Source organism: Corythoichthys intestinalis, chromosome 11, assembly GCF_030265065.1.
Source record: "Corythoichthys intestinalis isolate RoL2023-P3 chromosome 11, ASM3026506v1, whole genome shotgun sequence".
Lineage (NCBI taxonomy): Eukaryota > Metazoa > Chordata > Actinopteri > Syngnathiformes > Syngnathidae > Corythoichthys > Corythoichthys intestinalis.
In genome coordinates this window covers 29,281,965-29,305,418 of record NC_080405.1, presented here as the reverse complement: position 1 = coordinate 29,305,418, position 23,454 = coordinate 29,281,965, and the positions used below count along the sequence as shown (strand labels likewise).

At 38.3% G+C, this 23,454-nt stretch overlaps 1 protein-coding gene across 2 annotated transcripts in view; it reads right to left on the bottom strand.

Annotated features, from left to right (window-relative positions):
* Positions 1 to 20,775, bottom strand: part of slit3 (slit homolog 3 (Drosophila)) — a 399,629-nt gene extending 378,854 nt beyond the window's left edge. The window contains exon 1 of one of the 2 annotated variants that reach the window (XM_057849631.1): positions 20,662 to 20,775. In XM_057849631.1, coding sequence (XP_057705614.1) covers positions 20,662 to 20,720 — 59 coding nt within the window. In that variant the 5' untranslated portion in view covers positions 20,721 to 20,775. Of the gene's footprint in view, positions 1 to 13,519; positions 14,143 to 20,661 lie in introns of those variants that run through there. The other variant, XM_057849630.1, reaches the window with a different exon arrangement.
* Between the last annotated feature and the right edge of the window lie 2,679 nt (positions 20,776 to 23,454).

The window sequence follows — 23,454 nt, the reverse complement described above, 5'->3', positions numbered from 1 at the left end:
AAAATGTGCCTGACATTTGAGCTTTATTTTGCCACCATAAACCCTGTATTTGTTTTGCTTTTGCAGTTTTGATTTTCAAGATCACTTGATAAAACCTGACTTTTTCATTGGTTGTACGCTCACAATTCAACTGTTGCATGCTGCTGTTCCCCAAAGGGCCTAAAAACCAAAAACGTCCTTGAGCCATTTGGTCGGCAGAACAAGTTATTATAGAGAAGGAGGTCAGCTGGAGCATCACCCACTGACCTACAAGCACAAACTTTTGGATTTTTTCCGCTCTTGCGCGACTTGGCTAAAGTGCATCAAACAGTTTGCGACCACGAGATAATCAGCGGGATAATAAAAAAGATGTTGGAGAACAGCGAGCCGCTTGTGGCTTTTTAAATCGGAGTAGTCATTTAGAAAAAAAATAGAGAAAAAGTCTGCAATAGCAATGAGGTCCGGCAATGACATCAGCGCCATCGTGCCCGCGTGTTCCGCCAAACATTCCCACAAACACGCAGAAGTGCAGCACAAACAAAACATGGCTGCAGCGTCCAAAAATTCACATTGAACACATTGCGGTGGACTGAGATTCATGCTTATGACTGAAAAGTCAAAATAGTCCGTGTGGTTGTTCGACTTAATCAGAACTCCGTGGAATGCCGCCTCCTAGTAGTTTGGTGGAGGGTGTGACCACACCAAGAGTCAGCGACCAATCGCGAGGGAGCTTTTATAAGGGGAGGGAGGGATATTCAGTTCAATGATGTATTTTGTACCTCATTTTCCTAGCAATTTAATGACAATGCACAGAGGACTTCAGCATATTTGTGGATTTCTGTGTAAATATAATTTAAGTAGTTTGTGATTATTATTATTTTTAGTCTTTATTTACTTTGAAGTGGATAATGGCACCTGATTTTGTTGGGGGGGTTAAAAAATCATTAGAGAAGGATGCTTTTTCATTTATATCTTCTTTACATTTGTATCTGCTTTATCTGTGCTTATCCAATCTATTTTTGTGTTTGAAAAAAATATATATACATAGTAGGAGTGGGAACCTCTTGGCACCTCACGTTACGATACGATTTGCAATCCAAAGCTCACGATAACGATATGGCGATACAACGATTATCAGGCATGCAAACTGGTTAGGGGTGAAAAAGGTGACAAAGTAACATGGACACAAGGCATGCGCGGAAAAGTGCATTTCATAGTGCAACAGAGACATCTCAAATTAAATACAGTACATAATAATTTAACATATACAAGCCTAAATCTCTCATCCTGATATCAGAACATAAAAGACGCATTAAGTAGCAAATTATACAAAATCTAAATTATAAAATATACTGTATGTCCCATTCGCATTAAGCAGAGAACAGCTGTACTCCCGTCTCTCACTATTGTCAGTCATTTGTTGTCACGAGAAGAGAGTGGCGGTGATAAATCTAGGTCATCGGACTAGAGCAGGGGTCCACAACCTTTTTTGCACCACGGACCGGTGTTATTTGGGTCATTTTTTTCACGAACCGGTGTTCTGACAAATTTTGCAACCCATCAAAAATTGCAATGATGTGGTTCTGCGCATGCGCGTAACGTTAAACAGCCGCAAAATGTGCAAATGCAGCGATTCCAAAGTAAACACTACACAAACTTTCTTGAAAGAAAGGAATATTAACTTACGTTTAATCATGGAAGGACTTGTAGAAAAGTTCTCCACAGATACATCCTGCCATGTTAGCTGCACACAAAAACTGCACACCGCTCTCACCATTAACGACTTCGCCTTGTCGTTAAGCATTAATTAAGAAGCCCTTACACAAAGATACGATGTTGGAAATTGCAGAAGGTTTTCAATGCTCTTGTAGCGATGTCAGAATATTCCGGAATGACTAATCCAGAACCTCGGTAGTTGTCTCAAATGTATGTTTAATAAGGTCGCAGTCATTTGCGATATCTACAAGTTGATCCTCCTGTTGCACAGACATGCTCGAATCACTCTGTTTATTCACAAACGGGTCACGAATCCATTCCTTCGCCGTTCGTGGGTCTTCGAGGTTGTAGCTCCGTCAGGTGCCCTGTTCGCCGTAAAAATATCTCCAAAGACGTCTGTTTTCCAGTCATCTTCGCTCGTGTAGGGGCTAATTATTTCCGGGAACAAATGTGCTGCGCCTGCGGCCTAGTAATGTTATTATCGAGCACAAGCACACATAGATATATTATATACACAAACAAGATGTACTGCTAGCAGTCCAATCAATGGATTTCTATGACGACATTTCTAATCTATCCCGTCTTATTATATCTAGAGTAGACAGGGATATTGGTGTGTTAAGCAGGGGCACAGGGTTAATTCAGCCAGAATGCGGTCGTTATTAAATTATTATTTCTGTGCGGCACGGTGGCAAATGCGCACCTGAACCGGTCCGCGGCCCAGCAGATGGGGACCCCTGGACTAGAGTGTAGTTTTGAGCATGGGCTACGGTTTTGAAGTTAACGGTTTCACTCGCTCCTTGACAGAAACCCACCCCCTCCTCCCCATTTTTGGTCATACATCACACACATACATTGGTCAGGAAATCATTCAATGATAATCTACAAACGACTAATAAACAGAAAAACAAGCTTCTGCTGTGAATTGTAATGATTTATCACTAGTAGACGTCCAATCCATTTGAACTGGGAGGGTGGCAGCGAATGAACATTCGGTCATTCGCTGCCATCCCTCTCACTTCAAACGGATTGAAGGTGTATGGCCGTCAGTGGCAGCCAATGCCAGGCAATGATGTAATTTTTGGCCATTTAAGGTCATTTACCTGTTGATTTTCAGTTACTTCCTGTTGATTTTGGGGTATTTTATGGGTCACTTCCTGGTTAATTTGAGTTACATAACAAAGTGACCTGGGAATCACCCAAATGAATGGGCAGTGACTCAGACTCAACAGGAAATGACCTGTAAATGCCCTAAAATGGACAGCAAGTGACCTGTAAATGCCCTGAAAATAGGACAGAATGACTGTAAATGCTCTGGTTTCGAATGAATGAACGTTTCTAGTCTAAATGGATTGGGCGTCGAGCAGAGTCAATGCAACCTTAGAGTTAACTGAGACACTATTATAGTGGAAGATTTTGGTAGCAACTTGTTGGTTCCTTTTTATTTATTTATTTTTTTTTTTTTTAGACTTTGACACCTTTTTAAAACGATATCTCGATTCTTGGCAGGAGCATATAGATAACCTTTGGGGATACAAAGTATTACGATATATCTCCATTTCGATATTTTGTCACACCCCTAATATACAGTATTTTCCCCAAATGCATTTTCACTGAGCATCAATTGCTTGCTGTTCTCTCTTCCCCGTGAATTGCAAGATTCCACTGCACCACAGTGTGTAACATTCAGCTCCTTAATGAAATAAAAATAACTCTCGAAAGAGTGTGTTAACATGCGCCGTTAGGTAGGTGTGAATTGGACCCAGGAGTTCTCCGATTCCTTTTCCTCATCTTTGTTCAACATGCTCGACCTCAAATCAGATGCAAATGACATCTCAAGTGGCTTCCCATGGGAGGAAACCTGAGATAAAAGACGGGCCTGAGGAAACGTTAATGTGAAGAATGAAAATCCACCCCCCGAAAAAAATCATGGCTGCCAACCCTCCCAATTTTAAATGGATTGGACATCTATTGTCGTCAATGGCAGCAAAAAAGTCGTATGTCAATTGACTTCTCCTGTCCAGCTTAGCTGGTTCCCCATGGTTTTCAATATTCCACTGCAGGTTATTCAGGGGTTATTTTCACCACCATTGACTTTTATCCCCCCGCTCATCGACCTATGTCTTGTATTTCTAACCACTTCTGGGACTTTTCTACGTTAGTATTCTCAAAATGCATACATATGGTTTAAAGTAGTGATAAAAAGGAGAGAAAAGGTAGTAGTAGTCCCCCAAAATGATTTTCCACTTGGGGAATACAGGAGAGTTCCTTTCTCAAGTGTCTTTTGCAAAATTAACTCATTGGCTGCCATTGTCAGTGATCCATGTTTGGGTTGTTTTATGACTGTTTACAATTTTTGGGGTAGACAGTAGACACCCCCCTCAAATAAAAATTAATAAATGGGAGCGCAAAATTGTTTGAATTGAAAAAGTTAAAATCTGCAAAATAACTATTTTAGGAGTAAACAGTATCCAATGGGGATATTTCTTTGGGGGTTTCTAGATGTGACTCAGTGGGAGAATTTGTGGGTCTGAGAACATGATCATGGAGTCAAATTATGCCCTAGGGTGGGATTTTTTTGGGGTGAAATTTCCCTGTCAACAAAAAATTTTAAGAGGAGCAAGCAGAACAATTTTGATCTGAAATGGCTAAAATCCTCCAAAGTACGTTTTTTTTGGAGGGTCCAAGTTGAATGTCAATGGGAGCCAATTGAAATGTTTTTGTGGGTTCAAGTGTAGAGCCAATATGACACAATTTGGATACTGTTTTTGTAGGCCGTTAGGTTCTAGTTTAATATCAGTCAGTAGCAACCGATGGGGATGTGTTTGTTACTTGGAATTGAGATTGAGGGCTAAAGCAGATTAATGTACAGTGTATCACAAAAGTGAGTACACCCCTCGCGTTTTCTACAGATATATACAGTAAGTATTAGAGATGTCCCGATCAATCGGGATGCCGATCGATCGGGTCCAATCACGTCATTTTCAAAGTATCGGAATCGGCAAAAAAATATCGGACATGCCTTTTTAAAATTTTTATTTATTTATTTTTTTATTAAATCGTTTTCTAATTGTATTTAACATTACAGACAAAATGTCTTACACTCATCCAGAGTCTTTAGTTTAGGCTTAAACCAGGGCTGTCAAATTTATCGTGTTAACGGCAGTAATAACTTTTTAAAATATTTAACGCAATTAATGCATGTGCTGCACTACCCACTCACGCATTGTCGCATTCAATCTATGATGGCACCGTTTTACGTATACATAGGGTTAAAAGGCAACGTTAAATGAGTAGAGAGAATTTTGGCAGCCTTTGAAGCTTTTTTTTATTTGGCTAAAGCCTTAAAATCCCTCTCTCAACAATTAGATAATATCGCGGGAAGGAACGTGGGGAAGAAAGGTAGTAGTTTATCTTTTTCTTAACACCCTATTTTATTTCCCAACGCAGAGAAGATATATCAATTGGTACCACTACGCACAGTCCTAGTTGCACTTCCCATCATGCATTTGGGCATGGCTACAGTATCATTTACTGAAAGCTCAACAAATACACTAGATGGCAATATTTAGTCACAATATACAAAGTCACATTTATCCTTTAAGAATTACAAGTCTTTCTATCCGTGGATCCCTCTCACAGAAAGAATGTTAATGTAATGTAAATGCCATCTTGAGGATTTATTGTCATAATAAACAATTACAGTACTTATGTACTGTATGTTGAATGTATATATTCGTCCGAGTTTTATTCATTTTTTTCTTAATGCATTGCCAAAATGTATATGATCGGGAAAAATTATCGGGAATGATCGGAATTGAATCGGGAGCAAAAAAAAAAAAAAGCAATCGGATCGGGAAGTATCGGGATCGGCAGATACTCAAACTAAAACGATCGGGATCGGATCGTGAGCAAAAAAAACATGATCGGAACAACCCTAGTAAGTACCGTAATTTCCCGAATATAAGGCGCACCCGTGTATAATGCGCACCCCAAATTTACTTGTAAAATTTGGGGGAAATTATTGTACCCGTTTATAACGCGCACCCTAATTTTAGCACCAATAAATAGAAGAATACAAGAAAACAGAGCTCGTGTACAGATACAGAGATGTCATTTTACTGACTGGTGAAACACAAGCATAGCACATTGGTAGTTCAAAACATTACCGTAAACTGACAATATTTACGGTAATAATATGATTTGACAACTTCTCCAACTTACCAGAATCTAGGAGAAAACAAAACGGATGTGACTTTTCTTTTAAAGGCTGCTGTATAACTTGCTCGTTTCCTCATGATGAATAAATGTTTCTTCCATGGATTGATACGGTAAAACTACTGAACTATTGTTATTTGGGTTTGAGTTTCCCGAGGGACCGATATAGTTGACGGACACAGGAAGTGTGTGTCCTTACATTTGTTATGCTCCGAATTGTGGAGCTGCAATAAACGTCCACTCAAATGAGTTCAAGAAACTAAATTCTGTGCTTTATGAAGAGTGAAAAAAAGCAGAATTTAACACAGACGAAATCATTCGGCCGATTAGTGTGAAGTATTACCGAAACAAAATGGTGACGTCACGTACCGTAATGGTCGGCAACGGGTCGCCGCATACGTTTCTTCAACACAACGTGGCCGTGTCAATGAAAAAAAAATCGGTTTATATATATGTAATACATATATATTTCTGTCTCCATCCATGTACCCGTTTATAATGCGCACCATGAGTTTACAAGTTGATTTTGGGGAAAAAAAGTGCGCGTTATATTCGGGAAATTACAGTATGTCTTTTCATGGGACAACACTGACAAAATGACACAATGAAAAGTAGTATGTATGCTGCTTATATAAATTATTTTCCCCTCAAAATAACTCAAAATATAGCCATTAATATCCAAACCCCTGGCAAAAAAAGTGAGTACACCCCTTAGAAACTATGTACATCCCTGAATGTCCAAATTGAGTACTGCTTGTCATTTTCCCTCTAAAATGTCTTGTGACTCGTTACAGGAGTGCTGTCATCATTGCGGCAGAGACTGAAGAGGTGGGGGGCCAGCCTGTTAATGCTCAGACCATACGCCGCACTCTACATCAAATTGGTGTCCATGGATGTCACCCCAGGAGGAAGCCTCTTCTGAAGACGGTACACAAAAAAGCCCGCAAACAGTTTGCTGAAGACATGTCAACAAAGCACATGGATTACTGGAACCATGTCCTATGGTCTGATGAGATTGGTGGGCTTTCTATATTTCTATATCCCCAGAAATGCGAGGGGTGTACTCACGTTTATTATACACTGTAAATAAAAATGGCCATATAAAATTGGCCTTGTAGACTAATACCTGCAACTGGTTCAATGAGTGCTTTTTGGTGGAATTTTCCCCAAAAATGTTTTGGTTGGTTCTGGTTAAAGTTAATGGGAGCCAATAGGGATTGGTTTGCGAGTTTGGCTCCAATTTACATTGTTCTCTATGTTTTTTTTTTTTTTTTTTTTTTTTTTTGTGGATCCAAGAACGTAATGTGTGTTTCAAGATGAACAAGCAAAACTGTTTGAATTTTGTTTAATTGAAATCAGCAATACGGTGGTACCTCGACATACGATCGCTTCGACACATGATCTTTTCGACATCCGACGTAAAACTTGACTCGCCATTTGTTTCTACAGCCGACAACATGCTCGCAATACGACGCTTTATGACAACGCCGCAGTTTGTTTTCCCGCAAGACGGACGCACAGCAGATTTTCTTGTGAGAGCAATCAACATGGGTTCTAAGAATGTGAGTGCAAGTGCTGAAAAAAAAATGAGGCTTACCATTGAAATGAAGATGGAAATGATAGAAAAGTATGAGCGTGGTGTGCCAGTCCGTGAACTGGCTCAACATTACGGCTATAGAATGTCTACAATCTCGACGGTCCTCTTCCGACCTCTGTTCGCCAGTCTTTATAAGTAAAGGTGACAATTATTATGATTCTAAGGTCGCCAAAGAATCGCCAGCTTCGTCAGATTTTTATAATTTATTTCAGAACTTGTGCAACACAGCATGCCTACTATCCACCGTAGCTGAACATGAAAAGTGAAAGTAAAAAGTCCTCCGTTACATCATTACTACTATCATTATACCGAGTTTTTATTCATAATTTATTTCTTTCGCTCTGTGTAATTGCCATTTGCAATAGTGTCAGCAGCATTTATTGAGGATTTAATGTAGGTTATGGGTTAATGGAATTATAATGTATTGTTATAGGAAAATCCTGCACGACATATGACCGTTTCGGCTATGTATGAGTATGTAGAGGTACCACTGTATAACTTTTATGGCGAGTCCAAGTTTAATGTCAATGTGAGCCAATGGAGATTTGGTGCATTAGGAGCCAGTTTTTTTTTGTGCAAGATTATGAACCACAGAGTCATATAACTCCAAATGGTTCAATGTGTAATTTTTTGGGGAGAAACTTTCTCCCCAAATTTTCCCAAGAGTCAGCAGTTTTTAAATAAGTTTTGCACTACAAGCAGCAAAAACGTAACTGCTTCATTAAAAGTTGTAGACAATCAGTTTTGGGTTGTGTCATCCATTATTGAAACCATTTAACTCTGTTAAGATGTTCAAAATCGGCAGCGAAACATGACGCACTCCATCGAATATGACAACAAAAGGATCTGACGGATGAAGTTATTGATTCAAATCTTCCTGAAATTAGAAACAAGTGTTGCTGGAAGCCCACGGGGTGACAACTATCAGACATCGCGCTCTGTTTTCCATTCAGCGTCCGCAAATAAACAGCCGCCGGGGAGCGAAACCACAACAGAACTTGTGTGCTCAAGCTAGATTTTCTGCCAGGAAGACAGCCAATGTGACAAACGTCGTCATCCGGCACGCTCGCTTTTGTGGACACCGTGGAATGAGAGGGGAGGGCCTGGTTTCTTTATTCCCGTTGAATTCAGACCAACATGCAGTATTTAGTGGGATATACAGTATAGTTCGCTAAAAATAAGTTATATAAAAAAATTACTAAAAAACTAAAATTTTTGTGCTGTTGCGTATTCACAAAAGATTAGCGCAAAATGGTGGATTTTTTGGTAGTACAGTAGTACCTCAACAAACGATCGCATCGGCATACGACCCTTTTGACATCAGACGTAAAATTTGACTCGTCACTTGTCCCGACATATGATGACATTCTCCAATATGACGGGTTATGACAGCGTCGCAAATTGTCCCCCACCCCCCCCCCCCCCCCAAGATGGATGCACGTGACATTTTCTTGTGGGAGAAATCAACATGGGTCTCAAGAAGATTAGTGCAGGTGGTGAAAAGAAGTTAAAAGGTGATGCTTACCATTGAAATTAAAAAGGAAATATGAGCATGGTGTGCACGTCAGTGAAGTGGCTCAACAATCCGGCTGGAATATGTCTATGATATTGAGGACGACTCTCATTATTATTATTGTTGCTGTAACATCGGCAAGTTATCAGCTTTGTAAGGTTTTTAATAATTTATTTCAGAACTTGTGTAACACAACGCAGATACGGTTCGCCGTAGCCGACGACGACAAAAACAGAACATGGAAAGAGAAAGTAAAATCTCTGCCACACATCTCTCACTCTCTCAACAGTCACACGGTGTGTTCAGGAGCAGCATGCAAAACAACAGCCCCATTAGAACCCAATTCTTAGTATTGTTATTATTATTATTTCAATTTGTATTTATAATTTATTTGTTTTGCTATGTGTAATAGCTATTTGTAATTGTACCTGCTATTTAACAATAATTTGGCGTAGGTTTTTGTGGCATGAATTAAATGATAATTGGAGATGTCACGATCCGATCACATGATCGGAAATCGGGCTGATCGCGCCATTTTTCAGAGGATCTGAAACAAGTGAAAAGGATCGGGTTTGGGTTTTTAATTTTAAAAAGTATATTTGTTTCTCTGCACCATGTTTGCACAACCTCTCACTCTCCCTCCTGCTGCTTTTCTTGCTCACCAAGCAGCTGCTTGTTGAAGTGAACAATGAATGACAGCTTTAAAGCTTTGATCTTTCCAGAGAAACTTAAGTGCGCTCCCTTGAAAGGCGCCGAATGTCTGAGCTAGCAGTAGTGTGCTGTGGCAACTCATTATGTAAGTGAGGGTTTCTAAGCAGCGTGAGTGGATTTCAGTGGATTCACTCAATGAAGCATTTAATAAAGACAAGCATTTTTCTGTTTTTATTGTTTAAAAATAATTCAGTGGGACAGAAACATGCTTAAAATGACATTTATCCATTTATTGTTTGAACAATACTTTTTTTTCGGTATTGGATCGGGACTCTGTATCAGCAGATTGTCAAAATCAGGTGTCTCGGGTGCATAAATATGCGATTACAATGGTTTCTTATGGGAAAATCCCGCTCATCACACGACCATTTCGACATACAAACAAGGTCCTGGAAGGAATTAAATTAGTATGTAGACGTACCACTGTATAGAACAGTTTGCGAATTTTCTATTTTGAATATTTTGCGTGTTTATTTTCCCCAGGCATAAATTTGACCTCTGAGCGAACTCCAGACATACTGCTGCTAGTTTATAGACTTCAGAACTTTAGATTTTGCTTTTTTATTATTATTATTCTTTTGAGTTTTTTTTTTGGTGAGTCCGAATAAAATGAGCAGATGATCATAAGATCATAAGATAACAGTGGCAAAAAAAAAAATGTAAAATGGAAATTAAGCCGTGAGGAAAAAATTCCGAAAAACACTTTCGGGCCAGCCAATGGAGATTTTTTGTGCCAACACGCAACCTGATGTCATTTAATTATTACCTAAGGTGAAAATTACGCATCGTTCCACAGCTAAAAATTCTGCCCCGAGGGCTGTAGCCCATCCAGTCTCCCCTTCTATCACCCCCTACTCTAATCATTTATTTTCTTAGAGTGTAAAATATCTTCTGGGGATTGCTGTGTAAAAGACAACAGGTCCCGGAAGGTCACGAAACAAAAAAGAGGGCCCCCGGGCTGAAAGAGGTGTGCTTGATTTCTTACAGGTCACTTTATTAGGAACACCTGCATTGGAATTAAAAATTTTGATGCCTAAATTTATATTAAACACAAATACAGTAAAAAGCATTGGGAGAAGACATATGTACATTAAAATAATATTTTAAATATATACACAGTATATAGTATATACAATATTATATATATAACATATATATATATATACACACACACACACATACACACACACACCGTATTTTCGGACTATAAGTCGCACCAGAGTATAAGTCGCACCAGCCATAAAATGCCCAACGAAGAGGAAAAAAAACATAAGTCGCACCGGAGTACAAGTCACATTTTGGGGGGAGCTTTACTTAATAAAATCCAACACATAGAACAGTTATGTCATTTTGAAAGGCAATTTAAAAAAAAAAATGCAATAGAGAACAACATGCTGAATAAGTCTACAGTATGATAATGTTAAATGATGCATGAACAACGAAATGCGAACGTGGCCAGTATGTTAACGTAACATAGCTATTCAGAGTTATTCAGATAACTCTAGCATAAAGAACATGCTAAAAAGTTTACCAAACCATCAGTCACTCCAAAACACCTAAATAACATGTGAAACGATATAATAATGTGTTAATAATTTCACAAATACGTCGCTTCAGAGTATAAGTCGCACCCCCAGCCAAACTATGAAAAAAAACTGCGGTATATATATAAAATATAAATAAAATATATGAAATTAAAAACATACAACTCAAAAAAAGAAAAAAATGTTTTCTTGAAAAAAAATATATATTCCTCCATTTTCATTTTTAGAATGTATTGTTTATTCATATTTTAATATACATATATTATTTGATAAGAGGTTCAGATGGTTAATTAATTAATATATTTAAATTAATTTTCTATTTTTACTTTTATGTCTTATTTTTCTTGGTATGATTCTATTAGTGAATTTACACTTTTTTGCTGCATTTTTTAATTACATATTTTTTCTTTAATACTATTTTATGTACTTATGTATTCCTCCAATGCCTTATATATCAATTCAGGGATCAAGGGGTTAAAAATTGCCACATACAGAAAGACCCCGGCAAAACAAGTTAGCGCTTAAGATTTGGGCTAATCAAGAGTCTAGTGTTGCTACACACATCACAGCAGTCCTCACAGCATGCAAATCATATCAGAGCGCCGCTAGAAACCTTTGCACTGATTGTGTTTGTTGTCTCTGGCTTGGCTATGTTGTGGATCGCCCGCAGGGTTGTTCGGGTGGGTCAGGGGAGGGGGTGGCAGTACCATTAGCATGCATAATCACTTCCATATAGCTTTGCAACATAGGTGTGTGTATGTGTGTGGCATCATTGTCATAACACTGAACAAGTTGGGAAAGAGGCCAACTTATGCTTAACTCATTGGCTGCCATTGACGGCAATGGATGTTCAATTTTGACTGGGAAAGGCTGGCAGCGATCGTTCGATTCTATTCAAAAGCCAAGTCAGGACTGTTTCTTGAATTTTAATCATTTATGAGGCACGTATTAAAATACAAGGAAATTCATTCATCATTTGAACTGCTTAATATTATATTATTATTATTATTATTTATTATCAGAGCTTATTTCTCAGGATAATGGCCAAAAATCGACTGGAAGTGACCCAAAATGAAAAAGATGTCCCCAGGATATGCCCAAAATAACAACAGGAAGTGACTTAGTATTAACTCCAAATCAACAGGAGGTGATTGGATATTTTTCCTTCCAATTCCAGTTTTTCGTGGCTTTATTTTCACAAATGTGTCAAATTCTTAAAAAAAAAAAAAAAAAAAAAAATTGTTTCTCCTACTTATTTTGCAAGAAGACAAAGTTTAAAACAGACAGCTTTTAATTTTTAATTTTATTTTTTTAATTCGCGATTTTTTTTTTTTTTTTTTTTTTTTTTTTTTTAATTGCAAATGTTCCTTTTTAAGACCCAAGTTAAATTTCTTCAAAAAAGCTGGGTCAAAATTTTTCAACTACTTAGAATTGCGTTAAAAGATATATTGAGAACTTTTCCAATAGATTCTTCACATTAGCTTTTTTATTTTTGCTAGACACATTTGTAATTCAAGTTCGAAGTTTTCTAAAAAGGAAAATAAAGATCAGAACTATTAAAATCTTTGTCAGGACTGCATCATTTACTCTAAATCTTGACAAGTGATACTTTGACATTTTTTCACCAAAATCCAATCTTTAAACTAAATTGTTTCATGCCTTTTTGTTTCAAAAATAATTTAGAACTTCAAATTTGAGATCAATGTCATTCAATCCCACTGAAAAATTGGAATATTTCAAGTTTGGTCAAGATAAAAATGTTGCATTTCCCAAAATCTCAAACTTAACATTTAAACTAGGCCTGGGCTATAAATCAATTTCATGAATGTGAGTTTTTCTTATTGCGAAGGATTCAAAATGACAAAAAACATTTGTCAAAAATGAACTAGGAATTGGTTATGCAATAGACTGTTCCAAGAAGTCTTTTTTTGAGTAATCATTACTTTGGATTTGGGGGCTGACAGCACAAATAAGGGTAGAGAAAAAGATTACATCTATGAAAGAAGTTTTGCACTTTCTCTGCATAACATTTGGTCTTTATGAATTTTTTTAACTTGTTTTGAACTTTGACTTTTGTTCTTATTGTTGCCTAAAAAAGGTCAGGGGGAGTGGAAAAAAAAAATCAAACTGTTTTTTTTAGGCCATATCGTCCAGCTCTAAATTCAGCATTACTAGTCGTCACGACTTATATAAAGTTGCTAAAGGTATTCAAAAGGATGCAACACTTGGGCACAAACTTACAGTCGCTCAGCTCCACGCGGGATCCCCTTCGGTACAGTTTTGAGCCCCAGACCCTGACAGTCCACATGGGATCCGGTGCAACTGCACTTGTGTGGGCATGCATGCGCGCCGGACACAGTGCTCAGAATCAGGAACAGAGCCAAAGAGAGAGACCAAAGCCGGCTCAGTTCAGCCCCCCAAGCCATGATATCCAAGAAATCCGTCCCAGTGCGTACAAAAGTTGGATCTCCAATGGTAAATAAGGGAGGAAAAGTTTTTTTTTTTTCAAAAAATATGAGAGACAAACACTCCTTTCTTTGCAGAAGAAGTTAAATTACATGCAAAAAGGTGAAAAAGTTAACAATCATCCCTCATGTCGATGCGTAAAGTCTCCAAAGTGGTTCCCCCGCCATTCAAGCCGGTTAAGTCAGCACATCCAAAACATCTGTAATGTTAAGAATAATAGCGAAGAGCATTCCGTCCACCACCGGCCAGTCAAAGAAGTGATGTCATAAAGAAAAAAATTAAATGAGAAGCAAAAGAAGTCATCGGGAGTGAAGTTGAGAGGGAAGTGGCACTGCACAGACTTGAGGGAGCGCACGGAGGGAGCCCCCCAACCCGACTCCCCCCAAATCATCTCCTCCCTTCTTCGCTCGCTCACTCACTCACTCTCGCTCTCTCTCCCCCTACAACGCAGTTCAAACTTCCTCGTGCTATTTTGAACATTTAAACTCATTGGCTGCCATTGACAATCAAAGACATCCTATATTTTGACTGGGAGGGCTTTCAAAACGAGAAATAACTTTCCACCCATTCAAAGCATGCAGCAACATTTTACACCTTACAATAGGGTGCCATATAATATATGCCAACATGCAGGATTATGTGTCTTGACAATGTATTTACTAATGAAATACAATTTTAGTCCATTCTTAGTGTGCAGCAACTCTTCAAAATGCATGTTTTTAAAGGGTGCCATACTATAAATTCTAACCCGCTGGATTATGTGTTTTAACATGAGTTTTGAGCTGAAACAAATACTCGAGCAACTCGAGTTTAAAAACTGATCCGAGTTATTTTATTCAACTCGAGGAATCGTTTAATTTTGCCACCTCTAAGCACTAGTTTTGCCCGGACTACTTTTGATGTAGGACAACGCGCTGACGTCACGTGCGTAGAGGAAGAAGCAATAAATTTTTTTTTTTTTAAAAACTTACTGCAGCCGACAGCCGCTACAAACTACGCCAACGTTGCTAAAAACTACGCCCGCATGATGCTAGTGTGGTAGCAGGTAGTATCCGATGTGTCTCATAGATGTTGCATGCATTTAGAACTAGATGCGAAATGACAGACTCGGCCGCGTCTGGGCAGCGTTAGTAAACAGCCGCCAGCTTTAAGCAGTAGACTTCTCGGCGCTAATAAATATAACGTTACTGTCACTCGCTCACGTAACGTTAGCCTTTCGGAGGGCTAGGTTTCTATTGATTATGACCACTGTCGATGCGTGGCTAACGTGTCTTACATGCAGGCTTTATTTAAACTGTAAAAACGAAGCGCTGTAGAGTGATGAGGGTGTAAAATTAAAACATAATAAAGCTAACTGTCAGTTTTAGCTCAGTAGTCATTGCAGAATAAAACACCAAGTAGCACTGCTCCCTAATGTGCTCCAATACAGCAGGTATCATACATTTATTTTGAACACTGCAAAAACTCAAAATCCTATCAGTATTTACAGTTTAGACTAACATAAAACTTAACTAGAACTTAAAAATAGCTAGACACAAATGGAAATTAAATTGAAACACGTGGGAAAAACACAGCTTTCAAGTTATGTGTATCATCAAGCGTAATTACATTTTTAGGTAAGAAATATGTTTTTTATAATAAGATCTAGAAGTTCTTTGAGTGAAAGCAGTGATTTTTTTTTTTCTAGTCACATCTCAGATGCAATTGTTGGCTGTTTTCAACAATGTACATTGAAAATAAAGACATTGATTGACTGAAAATGGTTGAATATTGGATTAAATGTCTTTTTTTCCCTCATGTATATTTATAATTGCTCTTTACCTAAAAAAAATGTTTTATCCGATTACTCAATCGATAGAATTTTCAGTCGATTACTAAAATATTCGATAGCTGCAGCCCTACATGAGTTTACTAATAAACTAAAGAACTTCCACCCAGATTCCAAGAATGCAGGAACATCTTATTCCAATAAAAGAATGCAATGCTATTTCAATGATAAATGCTAAAAAGTTGTTTACATTTTTAACAATGTTTTTATTGATTAACCTTCCCTTCATTCCAAGCAAGCAGCAGTATTTTACACCTTTCAAATGGGTGCAATACTACTGAATTGATAAATGCTACAATTTGGATTATGTCTCTTAACATTTCTATTTCTATAATAAATTAAACATATTTTCTCCCCATTCAAAGCATGCCAAAAAATTACATGCTATGATGTTGAATAATTGTCTCCTATATAGTAGCACACACAGAATTAAAAAGCAGCTAAATCATTAAGAACAAGGTCAAATAAAATTATGTTTTTTCTATGTAAGTACAGGCAGAATATCATGCCAGTCAGTTTTCAGTATCAAACATGGTTCTGGTGTAAAACTATCATTATTTTCTATTAGATTTTCCCCAAAAACCATCTCAGTAGCCACATACTCCATCAAAAGATTTCTCTCTCCTCGGCCTTGTTAAAATTCTGCTGCCCCCTGTTGGTCACTCCTCCCTATACACACACTCAGCGCTGCTAAAACAATCACAGGGATCATTTAAGTTGACTTTGAGGGGGCTGGGAATGTGTCGAATGCAGGTTCATAAATACAGCGATACCCGCAAGCGACAAAGTAAGACATTAAATGCATCTCAGCAGGAGCGAAGCTAATTAAAACATTGGTTTCCTGTGGCCGTTACGCTACCAGTGAAATTGACTCAATAATACATTAACACGAAATCTAATTGATTTTGTACAACATTTGATAAAGTGACTCTTTGACATTCTTAGCAATGGAGAGAAATTTGGTTTGTGGAAGGTATGGAAAATACACATACTTGGAGTGTGTTTTTTTAATGTTTTAGTCCATCTGCAAGTCATTTGTTGGGCTATGCTGTAAAATAAGTTTGAAATGTTATACATTTGTTTTGGGATCATAGTTTATGGACTATTTATACTTATGAACGACTAATAAAAGCTAGGCATGAAAATGGGTCAGGGGTTTAAAAAAAAAAAAAAGTGAGAAGGGTGTGGAGGAAGTATGTCCCAAACAACTAATTTTCTCCCGATTAGTCAGCAGACTATTTTTACGATTAGTCGACTTATCTAATATATATATATATATATATATATATATATATATATATATATGAATTTTTTTTTTTTTTTTTTTTTTTTACTTATTTAATGGAATTTTTGATGATGCGTATTAATTCACGAAAACATTTTGGAACACTTAAATTCTTTTTAAAAGTACAAATAAACATGTAAATAACAATAATTAACACATAAACAATGAGGTCAAATGCTGATAGCATTTATTAGTGCAAAAGAATGAAATGTAAACAGATTCAGAACACTCACCGCCTTTCCAACATTATTCAAAACAATTCTTTTAAAAAATTGCATTATTATAGTATACTACTATATATGATAATATAATTATTATTCATTGCCAATTATATTTTTCATAAAAGGCGTCATTTTAAAGATATTCTTAGTGTAAAATCTGAATTCTGTAGTATTATATTATTTACATGTTATAGTATTAATTCTGAAGTTTGTGGGATTAACTCCAGAAATCGTTATTTATATGACGAACATGACATGCTTTTATTTTGAAATGTTCAATGGAAGTACGTTCGCTAAACCGCTAACCGTAAGCTTTACAAGCCGCAAAAAAGCACTTTTCGTCAATGGTTGTGCTGTCAGTAATAGATTTTTTTTGTTTCATTTTTTTGTTTGCAAATGCTGTTAACCGGCAATTTTTTATGTTGGAAGTGTCACCTTTTAACCGCAGGTTTGCGTTTTGGAGAAGAGTGCCAATGTTTTATAGCAGGCTAACGTTTACAGTGTTTAATATAGATGTGTTTCCATATTTTGTATGTCTGAATTGTAATTCATGGGCATGTTGACCTATAAACTTCTGCGAAAGGAACTGCAATCTCGTATGTCACCTACACGCACGCACAAATGTATGCGCGCACGCACGCAGTGATGAAATGCAGCCGTGAAAATTTCCGCCCTCATTTTTATTTACTTTGTGATGAATGGACTCATTGCGTATCGCGACAGGCTTAGCAACTTCAATAAAACATTTCGTTAGTTAGTGAGATGGATTTACGACGAAAAAAAAATAATTCCCCTCAGATCTACACAATTCAAGTAGGGTCACCCTTTTTCACGTAGAAAAACATTTTAGTGGAGTGGAAATTACGTTTTGGCATTTTTCACATCATACGTTTTGGAATTTTAATTATTCATTTTTTATTCATCACGTAATGGATAATATATCTCAAATATGTGAACTTATCACTTTATAATGTGAAATTTAGCACATTTACTGATGGCTGTGATTCATGGTGCTGGACGTCATATCCATTTTTTGACTGGGAGAGGCTGACAAATGATGGATTCGTTCATTCGCCCATCCCAGGCAAAATACAGGGTGATTCAAAAAGAATGTGCCAAAATCATCATGTAATAGTAAAAAATATTTAAAAAAAAAAAAAAAAAAAAAAAAGTTACAGAACTCCAGCTTGGACACATGTCCAATATACCCAAAAAATAAGCCGCACTGGACTTTAAGCCGCAGGATTCAAAATGAGGGGAAAAAAGTAGCGGCTTATCGTCCGAAAGTTAATTTCAAGTTTTCAAATCAAGTGCTCAAAGGTGGCCATCACTGGCACTTGAAATACATGAAATAATACTTGATGTTCAACACATTTGCCTATGCCAGAGTTTTGTAATGTTTTTCATTTTTGACATATCGCGTGTGGATTTAGGCATTCTTTTTTAATCATCCTGTATATTGGGCGTCTAGTGCCGTCAATGTTAACCACCGAGTTAAATGAATGCCCTACGAAGGGTAAAACATCTCCTCCTATCGTGTCAATCAAAACAGAACATTATGAAAAGCAGCTTTTACCTACAATACATAGCACTATTTTCTTAACTCCATGTCATCCCGCCACCATTTGATTAAAATTTCAGCTTCTCACCACTTTTATTATTTCTGACACATATGAAAATTTAGTCGGAGCTGAAACAGTTCACTTGTATTCCCTCAACATCTAACCTGAGCTTTTCCCCCCAGATGCCCTGTGGCATGATGAGAAATGAAAGCCAGTCGGAGACAGGTCCCTCCCTCCTTGAGGCGCAGTGTCAAAAAGTGTGAACTTCACAACTGAGCCTGTTGCAGATATTTGTCATTTTTGTGGGCAAAGCAAAGCTCCTATTTTAACGTTCACCGTCACACCAAACACAGTGGCGGTGGTGTTGGTAGAGGGATGGACAAAAAAAAAGCCCCAATTCATTTTTAAAAGCAAAAACATTTCACATTTTCAAAACACCACCCGTCCTACAGTTTTTGTCACATAATTCACACATCCAAAATTTTTTTTAAAATAAGTAAATAATAATAATAATCAAGGCGCAAATTATAAACCAGTTTTTGGCAATAATGTATGCATACCTGTCAAGTTGTATGGTTTCGGCGTAATTTGTTAAAGTGAGCACTGATTTTTAAATGTGTACGCCTTACGTTCAAAATCTGTTTTTCGTGCATTACGTTTTTTTTTTCCGTTCGGATTTTGTCACCGTTTCGGCAACGAGACAATGTGCGTTATTATGCGTTACTATGTTGGTTGAATGACCTGTAGCCGATAGCCTACAATCTACACCCATCACTTAATGCCACACTAGATATCACATACATATAGAACTAGATGCGAAATGACAGACTTGGCAGCGTTAGTAAACAGCCACCATCTTAAAGCAGTAGACTTCTCAGAAAGGCTCTGTCGTACTGAACCTTCCTAGTGGACCTAAGTAACTTTTTATCTAAAATACTCCTAAATTGGCAAAATCTTGACTTGAACCTCTCTTTTAATGATGAAACCGTTATAAAACTTTCACATGTCGAAAGTAGACAGAAGGGAACTAATGCAAAAACGGAAGCAAGTGTAACTTTAATGGTTGATTCACAACATTAAATGACTTCCAAACATAGCAAAGGTTACTATGTTTTTTTTCTGTTTTTTTTTTTTTTTTTGGGGGGGGGGGGGGGGGACATGAAAGGTAACACCTGTTACTTTACCAAGTAACTAAATACTTTTACATTCAGCTAACTGAGTTAATAACTTTTTGGGAGAAGTAATTTGTAACTGTAATTAATTACTTTTTTAAAGTAAGATAACCAACATTGGTCATCAAGATGCAGTTTGCAGAATGACAAGTGAAAATTTTATTCTGCCAGTTTGTTGCCGAAAACAATTTGCTTGCAACTATTGCTGGTCACTTCTCAGAATTAGCAAAGGAAATGTTCCCTGTATTGTGAGCGGAAGTGCCATGAAGTGCAGCCATCAAAAGACATGATAGAAATTGCCTAAAGTGCTACATACAATTATAACAAAAGTCACTGTTAAATTTTAGTAATCATGATGTAGCTGAAGATATTGTTCTTTGATTGCACCAGGTTATACATGACAATGTTACCAATAAATTAATATTTTAAAAATTGAGTTTTATTTTGGTTTCATATTGTAAGCTATATAAAACGTTGTAAGATTAGTCACCATTTTGAAAGGGCATACGCCTCTATTTGTAAGATTGCCAACGGCCTCGGATTGACAGGTATGTGTATGGTTCCTCCGAAATTCCATTAATTTCCAATGGTACATACAACACCCACAAAACGCCTTTTTTTTTTTTTTTTAAACAAAGAAAATTACTCGAATGCCTCAAAATACGCAGTAAGGCTCATTCCCAGATCAGGCTTAACGCGACATAAGAGTCAATTTACTTAACGAGCCTCCACAGTGGTCAGAGCACTCAACGCTAATGTCGTTAACTCAACTTTGCTTTCATTTAGTTGATTTAACGAGCAATTACTCCAATTAAACGTATCACATACAGAGCAGTAAAAATTTCGTACCCCTTTCTGACGAGTCTGAAATTTTCATCTTTAGCAGATCTTGATGAAAAGCAAGCCATTTCACCGCCCGGAAATGACTACCTGCACACTTGAAATAGTGGAAGTAAAACGGAAGTAGGGTCGTGAATGTGTTGAAAAGTTGCCAGAGAGCCAAATTGCTGTGGGAAGAGGGTGGGACATCAAAGAGCCAATCAGTGAGAAGATGAGGTTGCTTCAAAGTCAATTTAAAACAAAATAAAAATAAAACATAAAATAATTAGGGTAGAAATTAGAATATGGGAATTATTCCATCAACAATTATAATAAAAAAGAGTAATAAAAATATCCTCTAAAATCGCAAAAATTATGAAATATAAAAAAATAGAAACAGGAATGCAAGTAAAAAAAGGGGAAAAAATTAAATGATTAAAAATGTGAATTATCATTATAAAATAGATGAAAAGAAGTCATGGAAAGTTTATTTAAACAGTCCTAAATCATCCAAAAAAAAAAAAAATCCAAAAGGTCTTCACAGACACACAACTGGCATTAAAACATGAAATTATTTCATAATTTATATTAATATTATTATATTAACTAAATAAATGGCAGTTAAATATTAGGAGATTGTATCTTTTCTCGCATTTACTGATCGATTGTTTGTATTACTCTAGCACACTTAATATAATCAATTAGGGAATAGTACCGTTTCTTGTATTTACTGTTTGACTGTTTGTATTACTTTAACACACCCAATATAAAATAAATAGCACTTATACCATAGTTTAAGGAAAACAAGCAGAATAAGAGATACATGACGCCTTCTTATCACGGAAGCCCAATGTGTGTGTCATGCCACTGGCTGAGCAAGATTGATGCTGACAAGCCCACGTCTGCACCACCAACTCCCACAATCAGTTCTCAGTCCAGAACAAATGGCGGGACACCCTGTCCCAACACAAGGAAACACCTTATTAGTATACTGTACTTTATAGCCCAGTGGTCCGCAACCTTTTTTGCACCATGGGTCTTTTTTCAGGGACTGGTGTTCTGCCAAAATATCTTACACCAGCTAAACGTGCTACATGAGGCAAATTTGACAGCCAAAGTACAACTGTGCACTTTTAACTTCTTTTGTTTCGATGCATACAGGCAGAACATACTAAAAAATGCCTTAAGAAAATACTTAAACTTAGTAATATCAAATAAGGGTGTTTTAAATACATTACGTGACTAATGTGGTCAACAGATCAACAATCTGCTTTAAAACCACCACAAGAAAACACAATGCTCAAAAGTATGAGTGGGAAACACATGCAAAAAGTATTTGGAGGAAATGAAAAGGTAATAAAAGACTCAATAAAAACAAAAATAGTCAGTTGTAGTGACCCTACATAATCTGTACAAAATTCACCCACGGAACTAACGTGGGGGATTCTGGGTTCCGGGGGGAACTCTTTGTCGCACGTGTTTTTTGAGAGACTAGAGAAGCGAGCGGCCCAACACGACACATGAACTCAACTCACCGAGCGACAAGACTCACCAACATCATCCGCTGCAGTGGTGACCCTGATCTGCCTCGCTGAAGTCTCCAAGGAATTTTCCGAACATTAAACGTGATGGCGGACATTAGCATTCTCGAGCTATCAATGTTTAATGGGTCTTCTAAGGCCGGGTGGTTCGCGTGTGCGGAGGTGCAGTTCGACCTCGGTGGTATTTCAGGCGATACCATGCGCTTCTACCATGTGGTAACTGCGCTCGGGTACTCATCCGGGGTCCAAGCTCAGCACTTCGTTGCCTATCCGCCAAAGGAGGACAAGTATACGGGGCTCAAGGCGCACGTTCTCAGGCTCTTTGAACCGTTGTGCACATTAACGGCTTCCGAGGCATCCGAGGTGCCCGTCACGAGAATCCTACTGCCCGAGGTACCTGCCGATGATGGTTTCTCACAGTTGTACTTCCATCCCAGTGCCCGCGCAGCCACAGCTCGCTCCCGCTCTGGCCCTTCCCGACGCTGATGTTCCCGTCTAGCCTCCAGAGCTACTCTGGTTCGCCTCGGCACTGGTGCTTTTCGACAACGCCTGCCCGTTTCTGGCCTTCTCGACGATGCCCCGTCCGTTCCTGGCCTTCTCGACAACGCCCCGTCCGTTCCTGGCCTTCTCGACGGCACCCCGTCTGTTCCTGGCTTTCTCGACGGCGTCCCGTTCGTTCCTGGCCTTCTCGACTCTGGGTCTTCCTGATGACGTCAATCCTGTGCCTGCGTCTCTGGCCACTGCTGACGTCATTTCAGCGCCTCCAGAAGTTGCCGAGGTCGCTCCTCTGCCAGCGCTGCTGGACGCTGCCGGCGCCATCTAACCTCACTGGTGTGCCAGCACCTCCGTAAATCTCTGAGGTCGCTTATCTGCCAGCCCCTGCAAACGCCGCCGCTGCCGACGTCGCTCCTGTTTCACCGCTTTTAGACGACGAGGACGTCGCTTTGCCTACAGTCCCTTGCTCCTGCTTCGACCGGTCGACTTGGTTCGTTGCGCCAGTCGCCCTCGTCCCTGGCCACGGCCTGGTAAATCTGACCCGATTGTTCCATTCAGTTGGGTTACGCATGGCGTCCTGCGTGGGTGAATTCTCGGGAGGCGTGTGAAGTGACCCTACATTCTCTGTACATAATTAATCCACAGAGCTAATGTGGGTGACGCTGGATTCCAGGGCGGAACTCTTTGTCGCGTGCGTTTTCAGAGAGAGAGACTACAGACACGAGCAGCCGAACACGACACACAAACTCAACTCACCGAGCGACAAGACTCACCAACAACATCCGCT